This window comes from Amblyomma maculatum, chromosome 1, assembly GCF_055883805.1.
Source record: "Amblyomma maculatum isolate TAMU_Amacu chromosome 1, ASM5588380v1, whole genome shotgun sequence".
Lineage (NCBI taxonomy): Eukaryota > Metazoa > Arthropoda > Arachnida > Ixodida > Ixodidae > Amblyomma > Amblyomma maculatum.
Genome location: NC_139344.1, coordinates 383,396,134 through 383,409,106, shown reverse-complemented (window position 1 = coordinate 383,409,106; position 12,973 = coordinate 383,396,134). Strand labels below are relative to the sequence as shown.

General features: G+C 46.2%; 1 protein-coding gene across 3 annotated transcripts in view; it reads left to right on the top strand.

Moving 5' to 3' along the window:
* Isha (Insulator su(Hw) mRNA adaptor) overlaps nucleotides 1-12,973 on the top strand; it is an 88,428-nt gene that overhangs the window by 50,358 nt on the left and 25,097 nt on the right. The window contains exons 14-16 of one of the 3 annotated variants that reach the window (XM_084593104.1): nucleotides 1,146-1,317; nucleotides 8,653-8,919; nucleotides 10,141-10,188. In XM_084593104.1, the coding sequence (XP_084449230.1) occupies nucleotides 1,146-1,317; nucleotides 8,653-8,919; nucleotides 10,141-10,188 (487 nt within the window). The remainder of the gene's footprint in view (nucleotides 1-1,145; nucleotides 1,318-8,652; nucleotides 8,920-10,140; nucleotides 10,189-12,973) is intronic. The other 2 variants (XM_084593113.1, XM_084593120.1) reach the window with 2 other exon arrangements.

The window sequence follows — 12,973 nt, the reverse complement described above, 5'->3', positions numbered from 1 at the left end:
AAATTTTAGGATAATTCGAACTACACTACTTGGTCCGGCCAAGCTCCATAGAGATCTGTATATAAAAAGGTCCGTTAATTAGTGCGCGAATCGGTTCCGCTACGAATAATTCGAACTACGCTCCGCTGCGTCTGGGCGGCTTGGCGCACATCACGTGGCAAAAAAGAAAAAAGAAAAGAACACCATGATTAGAAGGCATAATTAAAGACTGCGCACGTCCAAAATGGGGACAGAAGATGGAACCAGGTAAAACCATGGGAGAGTGGATAAAACTGAAATGGCGCCATGACCGGCGCAGCGGCCGGCGGCGTTAGAGGGAGGGGATGGCGGCCGCGGCAAAGTCAGTGCATGGCTGCGCGGCGGCGGCTGCCTGCTTTCACTTCTGCGCAACCTCCGTAGCTCGAAACTAAATACTCTCTAATTCTAACACTGTTAATTTAGAAATAACTACTGTCGGCGCGGTCCCAGCCAACGCCCATAAAAAAAGGCTATGATCTCGGACTGGCACTATGGGTTAAACTTTTTTCTTTTTTTTGCGATAGCCATCCATTCTTTCACCCATCAGTCACTGGAAGCACGTGAGTCAGCTGCGATCATGACTGCGGCTTTTAGCACCATTCATTCCGATCATTGGAGTGGCAGTAGACTGCACCCGCCCCAGTCTCTCATAGCATGATAAAGCGAACATACTGAAAAGGAGGCCTGCACAACCGAACGAGCACTTGGCAAAGTTCGCTTCCCTCCCTCCCCCTGCCGGAGCTAAAGTCAAAAGATAAACAAGCTGTTATCGCTCCAAGCATATTGGCACACTGCCACCGTTACTTTTACCGTTACTGATGCCATTTTTTTTTTTTTTTCCAGATTCGTAGGCACAAATCGGGGCTGGGTGGGTTCATTGTGCGAGCGAGTTCGTTGCGTGACTAAATACGGTACATTTATCGTAATGCAAATGGTTCTGGTCAGTTTGATAATTCGGACATCGGATAATTCAAACTTTTTTCCTGGTCCCGTGAAGTTCGAAATAACGAGCTTTTACTGTATAGCTCTAAAACCCATGTCCCACCTTAAAGGTAGGTTTATGCCTGTGGAGGTATCCCTTGGAACACATATCGCAATGCAAGTGATTGAACATTCTTTTGTCGCAGATGGCATGGGCACCGGGGAAAGGTGTGAAGGGCAAGGAACTCAAGGACTTCTGGGAGGTGGACCTGGGCGTCAGCTACATACCACTGGAGAAGCTGCCTGCCGAGGTGAACCTTCTTGCTTTGGAGGAGGGAGGTGTCATTGACAAGGACTCATTGCCTGACAACCTCAGAGGTGATTTTTCTTCATTTTAATTTCCCTTGTTCTCTTTTTTCAACGTCCAGTTCACTTTTTTCAATGTCCAGCATTCCCCATTGGCTATACAGTGCAGTCCACTTATAGCGATACTAAATATAATGATATATCGCTTATAACGATCAAATTATTGGGATTTAATAATTTTCTCATTGGATCCAATGTAAAAATAAACCAGATATAGCGATTGATTGTAGGCGGTAAATCGGATACGAGTTTTATCGCCGCCTGGTAGATGTTTACTTCGAAAATTTGTCTGACTGTTTTAAAAATAAAATACGATAAAGAGAATGACGGGAAAACTCGACATATGCGGCGAAAACGGATTGTCGTAGAGAAATCCGCGAGCAATGAGCACTGTCATCATCGCAAACGCTGTCTGTTGCCGTGCAAAGGGTGCGACCGTATCGTCATCGCCATCGCCAAATGTTGCTTCTGTGAAAGATTGCGCCGCCCACATAGAAGGCATGACAGCTCTCGAGATGAAATAGCAGATTCATCAGGATTTCTGGCATGGTTTCAAAGTTCCTCGTGAAAAAATGCGGACATTTGGTCTGTACGATTTTAACGATGATCAAGGCTAGGAATGCCCTGCAGTTCATCCAGTCGCTAATCGGTTTCGTGCACGCAAGAAGGACTACTGCTGGCGTATGCGTTACTGGAAGCGATGCTCACAGTGCTTGTCAAGCTTCAGCTGCTGCTTTAGCAAGTGCGAATTTCCGACTTTTTAAAGTGTTTAAGTTATTTTATGGCAATTGATGTATCCTGTAATAAAGTGCTTAGTGCTTTAGGTTGATAAGCGTTGTTCAACCCGATTTACTCAATCCTGGTAAGTAGGCAAGCCTACATGCATGGGAAAATACGCGTGAGTAGTTTTTTCTTTTTTTCATTTTTTTCTTTCTTTCTTTTTTGCCCGTCCAGATATAACGATAATCGGTTAAAACGATCGGTTGGTTGGTTGATTCACAGGAAGGGAAAGGCGCAATATCTGTCGCACTTGCTCTGCGGACACCTGAACCGCGCCGTAAGGAAAGGGAGGAAGGTGGGAGTGAAAGTAGAAAGAGAGAGAAAGGGGAGCCGTAGTGGAGGGCAACGGAGTAATTTCGACCACCTGGGGATCTTTAACGTGCGCTGACATCGCACAGCACACGGACGCCACTTCGTTTCGCCTCTATCGAAACGCAGCCGCCGAGGTCGGATTCGAACCCGGGAACTCCGGCATAGTGGTCGGGCGTCTTCCCACTGCATTGATGTAGCTGGCAGCATAATGGAGGCTAATACTGTATTTACTCGGATATAACGAGTTGTTTTCATGATTTTTGGCTGTCAAATCTACCCTTGCGTAACAATTGAATACTGCGATTCAGTTGCCCTGAAGCAGCGCCAGGGTGCATCCATTTTGAATCCGCCACCACTCGGTATCGGTTCCCGTGGTTTTATGATGTTATGTTGGCAACATAAGCCAAATCCCAGTCCATCCAGTCAAAACGTTGCGCTCTTTGCTCGTATGTTGAGAATCACGTCACACCTCTACCATGCGCTTGTCGCATCTTTGCGATGACTTTTTATCGCATTTCACACGATGGCAACGCGTCGTGCACACTGCTGCGCTTGCTAAAAAGAAAAGCTATTCTGATAGCAGAAGAGATCCAAAATTTTAGCAGATCAACAGCTAGACATCAACTAATCTGCCGTACGTGAGTTGCGGATGCAGCAGAAGGTGATTTTTAATTGTGTACCTGATCGGATGAGTGTGAAAAGGGAGACTCGGTTTCCATGACCTTGGCCTCCGATGATGACGAATGGGCGTTTTTGACGAGTCTGCAAGGGCCAAAATGTTTAATAAAGGTATTTTTTCAGGCACTTATCTCTCGTTGCATTCGTGGTTTTATTTTTTCCCATTGGGCAATATGTTAAGTTGCCCCTCTCATCACGTTCGTGGTCACGTTACATTCGAGTAAATACTGGACTTCCAATTTTTATTTATTGTCCTAACCCAGGGGTGCTCAAACTTTTTTGCTTGGAGGAACCCCAAAAGCCTTCAAATAGTTCCAGGGAACCGCCACCCCCCCCCCCCCCCCCCCCCCCCATCCCCCTCAGAGTCAGTCTCATATCAGCTGCCGGGTCAAGACGGCTCCTGTGCTTGTTCTTCAGATAGGCGAGGGTTGAAAATGCCTGTTCACATGCATATGTAGTTGCAAAGGGAAGCAAAATGTCCACTGCCCTTTCAAAGAGGCATGGAAACAACGGAGCAGTCCCCATCCAAAATTTCACCAAGCCTTCACCATTAAATTTTTCTTTGAGAGCAGTACTTGCCCTGAGCTCTGAGGATTCTCGCGGAACACAAGAAGACAGCCCGCGGAACCCAGTTTGAGAACCCCTGTCCTAACCTATGCTATTGCGTCAAGCCTGATACAAGCTGCTGGCTTGTGATAAAATTACGGAAAGGCAGCTTGAAAATGCTATTGCAGCATTGAAGAGCCGCAGCGAATGTGTAGAGGCCAAAGACTACTGTCCGACGTCTACACTACAGAGTTGTCTGGCTCTTTTTTTTTTTTTTTTAATCAGATGAGAGAGACGGCTGAGTGACTCCTACCGCGTCCTGGTTTGCTTCCCAGCCTTTTGCTGCCTACTGTTGGTAGATGAATGCACATGTAACTGAAACGTGCTTTGAGAGGCTTGAACAGTGCATGCTTAATTTCTCAGTCTTTTGCTAATCACTGTCGTGTGTCCTATAAGAAGAAGACTGCAACAAAGGTTTTTGAAAGCATTCCATTCAATAGTTAGATTCCATATACTTTATCCACGTTCGCTGTATCAGTGGCATTTGAGGTTTTCGCTGGTCTGATGGTACCACATTGATCTTAGCCTTTTTAAGGGGAGATGCTACTCGAAAAAAAAAAAAAAAAAAATCTTAATAAGCTGCCTAAAACAATGAAACTTTGTGAGTCTTTACTGTTTTTTCTGCTCTTTCCAGGACACTAACTAGTTTTCTTCCAGCATGTATACTTGTTGCTCAGTTTTGCTAACAAGCATAAAACAAAGGTCTTTTGTGCACATGCTTTCACATTGAAAATTGTCATAGAGAATGAAAAGCTATAGCTCATTTTGTGGCGGACTAACTGTAGAATGCAGTTAACTAGCTCAAATGTAGTCACGGAGGTTCCTAATATGAAAACAAGAATTGTAAAGATGTGACCCTTTTATATTTGGGGCTCATTACTGTTCTATCAAATGCTTATAAACTTCTATTAAAGATACTGCAGTTCTGGATATATACCTGCAAGCTACATATTCTAAAGAACACATGTGCCAAGTTTCGTTGTGATATGAAAAGTAGAAGTACAAAACGTCCTGTGTGCAAACTTGAAAATTCGCTCAAATTGCAAAAGGAGAGAAATGCATTTCAAAGTTTGAAACCCCTTTACTCAGCAAGATGCAGCTGAAATTGCACGAAATTTGGCAAACATGGACATAGGCTATATAGCAATAATTCACAATCACTAGAACTTTCCAACACCATACATAGTTTGCTCATTGTCTTTGCGAGCAGAGTCCTCAATACGAGCCTTCTTTGCCGCGCTGCGGCGATGAGTTCATGCCTCAGCAGTCTGCCGTTCTGACATCTTTTGGACGCGAACCTTGTTCTTAGCAGTCCCTTAGGTGGAAGAACTCCAAGCTCTTCCAGCACCTGCTCAAAACTTTCATGCCCTTTGTTGAACCACAAGACCGCAAGGGCTGTGGCAGTCTCAACAGCAGTCCGAGCAGCAAACTTCGTTTTCGGACGTAGCAGCCAAATTTTTCTGTTCAGTGATTCCACTTTGTTTCGAGTTTTTCCTTGGAGGCAACGAGCCAGCAGCTATTCTTCTGTTAGCCACTTATATATGGGGAGCAGGGCTTTTCTTCAAGAAACGATGAAAGCCTCTTGCGCTTTCATGGTGACTCCCAGACGAAGAGTTGGCACTCGCGACAAGCAAGGCACGCCACGCCTTTCACGAGTGTCGTTATCGCATCAACGTCGCACATTACCACACTGGCAGATGTATCGCAGCTTCTTTCTTTGTTTGCGAAAAGTCCAATCTTCTTTTCGGACGTGCTGATGAAGTTCGACACAGAATCAATATCATCGGAGCCGTTGCCGGCGATAGGCCTAACAGGCCTCTGGATGCTTTTCTCGCACTACGTTCTCGATGTTGACTTGCTGGAAGTAACCTTTGCTCTTTTCGGTGCATTTTTAAAACATTTGCAGGCTTAAAACCTTGTGCCATTGAAATCTTCGTGGAGAGTGTTGTGGCTTGTTAAACTTGGCCAAAAGTTAATTTAAGAGGGGACCCTGATCTTAAGACAAAAGTTTTTATTTACTGGTAGATTTTGATGAAAGTTGCACCATTTATGCAGCTTTTTGTGCCGATTTCAAATATGCACAATAATTTTATGTAAGCCATTTAGTTCTGAAGATATTGAGCACTTTCTGCTCTTTGTTTGGAGGTGAGCTGTCAGTAAATCTACAGGATTTATAATGAAAACTGACGTATCAAATCAATTTAGAACACACAGAGAATGCAAAAATCAAGATTGAATATCCTGGTTCTATTTTAACCAAAGTTACAGCTTGTCAAAGTTCAGAGACTAAAAAGCCACCTTGACACCGCAGAAAACATGTAATTTTTTAAAACTTTCCTCATTAAATACCACAAATTCATTTATATTTTTGCACTGTACATGAGTTTACCTTTTTGGTGCAATAGGAATTATAGCAATATCATGCGTAGAACCAGAGATATTGCACCTCCAAACATGTACAGTCCTCAATATATTGATTTTGAGAAATTGATGAAAAACGTGTTGATAAATTTTTGAAGCACCAAAGCTAACAGTAACTCATTAAAGTGGGTTCTCACTAGCTTTTGATGTCAATGCATCATTTGCCATCAATGTATTCGCCCTCAAAGAATGAAATTTCCGGCGAACGTAACGCATAGTCTGGAGGCCGCCACCAAGACGAGTGCGTTTGCATCGTGACCTCCTCAAAAGTTGGTGCCAAGTTCTGGCGCGCGATTGCCATTCTCACATTCATGCTGTAAACGCAGTCAGCCTGCAACTAATGATAAGCGACCGTTGCTCGTCTTGCACCGCGTAGCATTCAGAAGAAAGTTTATTTCGACAAGATTTGGGATTCTGCGCAATCTTCTTTATGTTCCGCGTGTTTGCGGGACGCTGCTTCGCAACTGCCTCTGCGGCTGGTCGCGGCACTGTCTCACAGGGCAGATAACCAGATGCGGCGATGCAGCGTCCCCGGCGCGTTTTATCTCCTCGCTAATAACGAAGCGTGAACCTTAATATTGCACATTTCGTGTTGTGGTTGCGAGGGAACGGTTCTAGGCCGACTAGGCATAAAGGAGAGACCTTTTCAAAATGGCGCCGGAACGCAGTAGTTGACGCCGCCAGCCAACCAAAGCTCGCCATTTTGCTCACGTGCGGTGGGAGTCCAATAGCAGGGCGTGTTTCACGCGATTTTGCTCCTTTGTTTTTCGCTTCGGTGGGCTCGCTCATGGTCACCAACCGAGATATAGGAATGGCCTGAATCACGATCTTTCGAATGACACAAAGATTATGCCCGCGGATCGCGTATTTCTCGAACTGCGGGAGATCGAAATTCGGCTTAATTTGACCTCAGTTTAAAGGGTCACACGCGCTGATTCTCGTCTTTGAAACGCTGTAACGCGCAAATTAGGCGATGTTTTTCAACGAAACTTCAGAGATAGCTGCGGAAAGATCTCAGAATCGCGAAAACGAGAAGATTGAAAATCCCATTTTCTGACTGATTTTCGGCTGCAATGACCCGGGTCCGTTCTTAAACGCCCTCTCTATTCACATTTTTGCCACATTCGCAGTATTGGGCTCCTGCTACTGAACAAGAGGAGGTTGCTCCAGATTGAATTTTCGCCTGCGGTGAAGGCTGCTTAAAGATGGTTTTGGCTGAAGTGACCTGTAGAGGGCGCTGTGTTAGGATGGCCCCTTGTTCTGGGTATGCTTCCACAGGTCAGGCAGCACAAAGCTTCGGCACAGTATTGGTGATTCACTGGAAATGCACTTATTTGATGTTGGGACGGACTGTGCCAACATACTACCAATATTGGCCAAATGGCTTTTAATATTGGCACTGTGTCGGCAATGTACTCCTCATATGTTGAGCCAGTCATTCCAAATATACTACCAATATTGGCTTGGTTTGGTTTGGTTTGTGGGGTTTAACGTCCCAAAGCGACTCAGGCTATGAGAGACGCCGTAGTGGAGGACTCCAGAAATTTCGACTACCTGGGGATCTTTAACGTGCGCTGACATCGCACTGCACACGGACGCCACTTCGTTTCGCCTTCATCGAAACGCAGCCGCCGTGGTCGGGTTCGAACCTAGGAACTCCAGCACAGTAGTCAGGCGTCTTACCACTGCGCCACCCTGGCGGGGACCAATATTGGCATAACAGTTTGCGTTGCTTGAGATTACACTGCGTGAAAGTGTCGCACTCGTGCTTTAGCGTGTCTAACATCCGGGAAAACTGGGAATTGTCAGGGAAATTTTATGCACTGGGAGAAATCAGGGAAACCAGCAAAAATTTTGCCAAGTCAGGGAAAATTGCATAATATATTTCGCTGGGCATTTTCATTTTAAGCTGGTGCACAGCAAGTATGTTACTCATGCAGATTTTTTAGCTGTCTCTCCAGTGCGCGTGGCTGCCGCCGCAAGGCAAGGCGTGATATATTACTTTGATGCCAGCGCATGGCTGAGCTGCCACAATAAAAGAACCAATATGCACATGAGGTGGGTGCTCAACAAAAGGTGGCGAAGTGCTGCGTGAGAGTAGTAGGCAGCAAAAAGCAGGAATAACTGCGGCGCCAGCGTGGAAGCAATCAATGAGCTGTGCTGCCATATTGGATTGGATTGGCTCAGCTGATTGCGTGGTGGACGGTTCGCAAACGATGGGCTCGCGTGCTCTAAAGCTGGAGGCTGGCATCAGTGCGCTTTTAATTTTTATGAAATTTTTTTATGTTCTAAGCTGTTATTGATACTAATGACAGTTGCCTTTGCACTATTGTAAATTGCACAATATGATTAATAAATAGCTTTTCGTTGTGGTCTGTGCTCATTATCATCAGCGGCTACATTTTTGAGCCTTTTGACTCGTCGGGGTTTTGAGCAGGAAGAATCAGGGAAAACCTGGAAAAGTCAGGGATTTTGAAAATATTGGTTTGCTAGACATCCTGTGCCTGTGGCACATGATGTAAGACTCTCCTTTTGTTGTTTGGCTTGCAGAGAAATACGCCGAACAGGAGCGTCAGCGCAGCATGGGTGAGCCACTTCCACCAGTGTTGCTCGACCTGGCGCAGCAGCAGCAGCAGCAGCAGCAACAGCAGCAGCAGTCACAGGCAGCACAGGCATCTGCCGAGGCCATGATGGCTGTGGCCTTCCCGCCGGTGGCCGGTGCTCCCGTTGTAACAACCATGGCCACACCTGGGGGAGGCACGGCTGTCGCCATGGTGCCACCGCCGGTTCCCCAGTTCAGCATCCCGCTTCCACCAGGTGAGACGGCCCTCCCTCTTTCACCCAAGGTGCGGTTTGCCTGGGTCCCAATTGTCATCCTTGCATTTGTCATAAACAACAGGAGTTGGTTAGTGGTAGTAAAGCTTCATAAGGAGGAAAAGGTTGCAGTTCGGGGTGCCAAAAAATTAACTGGAGCAAGCGGATTTGTCACTCAAGGCACTGCAGTCGGGCTGTAAGGGCCGGTGATGACGACTGTTATGAATGACCGGCAAAATTGTAGCTGCATGTACAGTGTGACTTTTCTGTGCTGTTGCAAAGGGTTATCCGTTACAATCAGTTGTCAAATCTGTGCCTTTGGTGCAGCCAGTAATAAAAAATTTTGACTGTAATTGATATAGTAAATCTGCAGTGCGAATTTAATTTAATAGCGGAATTTGTTCACGAACTGCTATTTGAATTTTGGAATATTTGTGCACCCCCTAGTTTTTTTGAGAAAACTGTATATCTACAGGGACGTGCATATTTTTGTTAATTATTGTGTACTCCACTCTGACTGTTACGTGATGCGTAAAATGTGTAAGTGAACAGCGGTTCTCTATCAGTCCTCCGCGGATACCGAACTTACTTTTTTTTTCTATTTGCTCTTCTGTTTTCTTTCCTTTTTGCTTGCAACAGTCTTGCATGGGGTTACATTGGCCCCACTGATTCGAGGCGCAGTTTGCCAAAACTCTCAATCCTCAAACAGTTAAAACGTGGGGCAGAGAAACAGTGCGGGAGGAAAGAAAAAGGGAGTGTACCGCATATGAAATTAGTCGTTCCGGCAGAACATAAAAAGTTTAATGGGCAAAAGAGAAAGCCAAAGACAATGTGGCACTTATGCGTGTTCCGTAAATTGCGTGTCGGCGGCTGCTGCGAGGTGCGCAGTAATCACAGAAGGGATTACGGTCATCAGTTGTGTGAACACTGCAGAACTCCTTTCCTTCCCCATGGCAATGTCCACTCCCTAATCCACTTGGATAACCTAACAGGCTTGTTAGCAGCACATAAGAATAAGGATAACTTGCTTTGCGTGCATGGTGCCTGTAGTAGCAATAAAAGGGGAAAAGGAAGTCTCAGTGCAGCGTATCGGGAATAGCATCCCATTTTTTGTTTTGCCTTTACTCTTGTGCTTTTGCTTGTGCTTGCAAATAGCAACTAGTCTTGCCTGTGTTCTTCTGTTGTTTTTAAATATTGCTGATTCTACTTGTTTGTAATTTTCAGTGGGCCAAGGGGCCGTTAAGACGAACGAAGCACAAATTAAAGGTGCATGTGAGTCACTACTCTTGATTGAAAAATTCTTTGGTTTGCGTTTTGTCTGTCTGTCCAGTACCGTCCTGGGGCGGGAGGGAAAGCATGCGTGTTTGCTAGGGTAGGGCGTGGTAATAGTTGACTCGGGCTAGTTCTTGATCCCCTTTGTTTGTTGAGTGTCGTACAAGTATGTTGAGAAAAGATGAGGAGAATATAACTAATATTGGGGCTGTTACGTGTGCTAGCCCTTGCAATTGGAAAAGTGGTGTGCCAGAGCACTAGCATATTTGCTTTAGCAACGATGTACATGCTGAAGCATTAGAGAGATTTATCTGAGCAGCGGCGCAGTAGTGTAGATTTATACAGTGCAGTCCATTTACAACGATGTTGAGAAAACAGGAAAATCCGCTCATTGTAACCGATTATTATATCCGGACCGGCGAAGAAAAAAAAAAAACATCATATACAGTTGAATCCCGCCACAACGAATACCGCCACAACGAAATTTCCGCGACAACGAATAATTTTTTATTCCCCGCGAGTATCCTATAAGAATTAATGGCCTAAATTTCTCTGCACAACGAACCATTTTTGCAGAGCGTTTCCGCTTCAACGAAATTTTCGCGTTCAAAATCGAAACCGAAACTAGTTTTATTGGCGAGAAGTCCAAGTCAAATCCAAAGCCACATTAAGCATGAAATCACGTGATTGCAGTTCCGCCATTTTGGCTTTGTGTCGTGGTCGCGTTGTTCACTCGCTGCCTTTCTCTTCGACAACGACGAGTTTTCATCCGCAGGACACGATGGCAACGCAAGTGAAAAAACGCAAAACTCTTTCCCTTGAGCAAAAAGCTCAAATAATCGCCCAAGCAGAAAGCGGAAGGAAGAAAGCGACAATTGCTGAAGACTTCGGAATTCCTGCAAGTTCGCTGTCAACGATTCTAGGCAATAAGGACAGCGTGAGAATGGCACTTGCTTCAGGCACATCCTCGAAGCACAAAAAGGTGACGCGGCCCCTCCATGAAAAGTTGGACAAAGCAGTGCATGCGTGGTTTGTGGAAGCACGAGCCAGCAACGTCCCCCTGTCCGGAAGCATCGTCCAGCAGAAAGCCTTGAACTATGCATGCCTACTTGGCATTTATGATTTTAAAGCCAGCATTGGCTGGCTAAACCGTTTCAAGGCCCGCCATAACATCGTTGGAAAAGTGTTGTGCGGCGAGTCAATGTCAGCAGACGTGGACGGAGCAGCTGCTTGGAAGGCGAGTAACATGGCCGGAATTTTAAGCAACTTCGCGCCTGCAGACATTTACAACGCCGACGAGACCGGGCTATTCTACGAGATGTTGCCGGCTAGGACGCTCGACTTCAAGGGGCAGCGCTGTCACGGCGGCAAACACAGCAAAAAACGCATCACAGTGCTGCTTTGCACAAACATGGATGGCTCGGACAAGCGTCCGCCGTTAGTCATAGGCAAAAGTGCCAAGCCGCGCTGTTTTAAGGGAACTCGTAGCCTACCTGTGCAGTACAAGGCGAACAACAAGTCATGGATGACCCGCGCTATTTTCACCGAGTGGATGATGGCATTCGACCGCGACATGAAGCGGCAGGGCCGTAAAGTTTGCTTGCTTTTGGACAATTGTTCAGCGCATCACTCCGACGAAGTCAAGCTCACTAACACGGAGCTGAGGTTTTTCCCTCCCAATTGCACGTCTGTCTTACAGCCTCTCGATCAGGGCGTGATTCTTAGCCTGAAGCGCGCTTACCGCGGGAGGTTAATTCAGCGGCTGCCTTTTAACGCTGAAACCGGCCGAGACACGAAGGTGGACTTGTACGTGGCACTGCAGATTATGTCTGCTGCCTGGAGCACACTGGGGCGCTCAGTAATTGTGAACTGTTTCAGGCACGCCGGATTTGCCGAAGGTCGACCCGTACACTCTGCTGGCCTAACACCAGGCGTTACAGACGACGACGAAGAGGCGTCACCGGCTCCGGGGATCGCGGCCGCCTGGAAAACGCTGGGAGAAATAGGAACCGTGCCGCCTAATCTCGAGCTCGACGAATACATCGGCGCTGACGCTTGTGTTGTTGTTCACGAAGATGTGAGTGATGAGCAGATCATAAAAGCTGCCCGGAATGATAAGGACTCTTCCGATGAAGAAGACGACGACGTACAGGAAGCGCCGGCTGCGGCAACCGCCGTACAGGTGATGGACGCTTTTGATGTCATCAGGAATTTCGTTGCTGTCCGAGACGACGATGTTGCAATGGGTTTGCTGACCGAGTGCGAAAATCGCGTGACGGCGTTGCTCGCCGTGAAGCGTAAGCAAACCAAGCTTACAGATTTTTGGCATTAAACGCCTTTGCTGCTGCTTGGGCAATTCTTTCTGCGTTTCACGTCAAATTTTTGCGATAACGAAGTTCCGCGAGAACGAATTTTTTTTCGTGCACCGTGAATTTCGTTATAGCGGGATTCAACTGTATTTGCATCCACGTTTGTCGGCTTGCCTTCTTACCAGTGATGAATGAATCGAGTCGAACAATGCGAATTAACTTAACAGCACTGCAATAGTCATAAAATAACTTAAGGCTAAGGGGACAACCGAGTCTTTAGCTGCGAAAAATCTAAATCATTTACTGCGTTATATTTTGAAGACCATAGCGGGTGAATTTTTGCTCATAAAAAAAACCCCTGAAGATTGATCGAATTACACCTTGCGCCTCGCGGCAAGGCGCAGTGAAGTGCGGCCATTTTGATATCATTCGAAAGCTGAACTTTGCTACTTTCTCTCCTGGCGGGAACCAGTTCT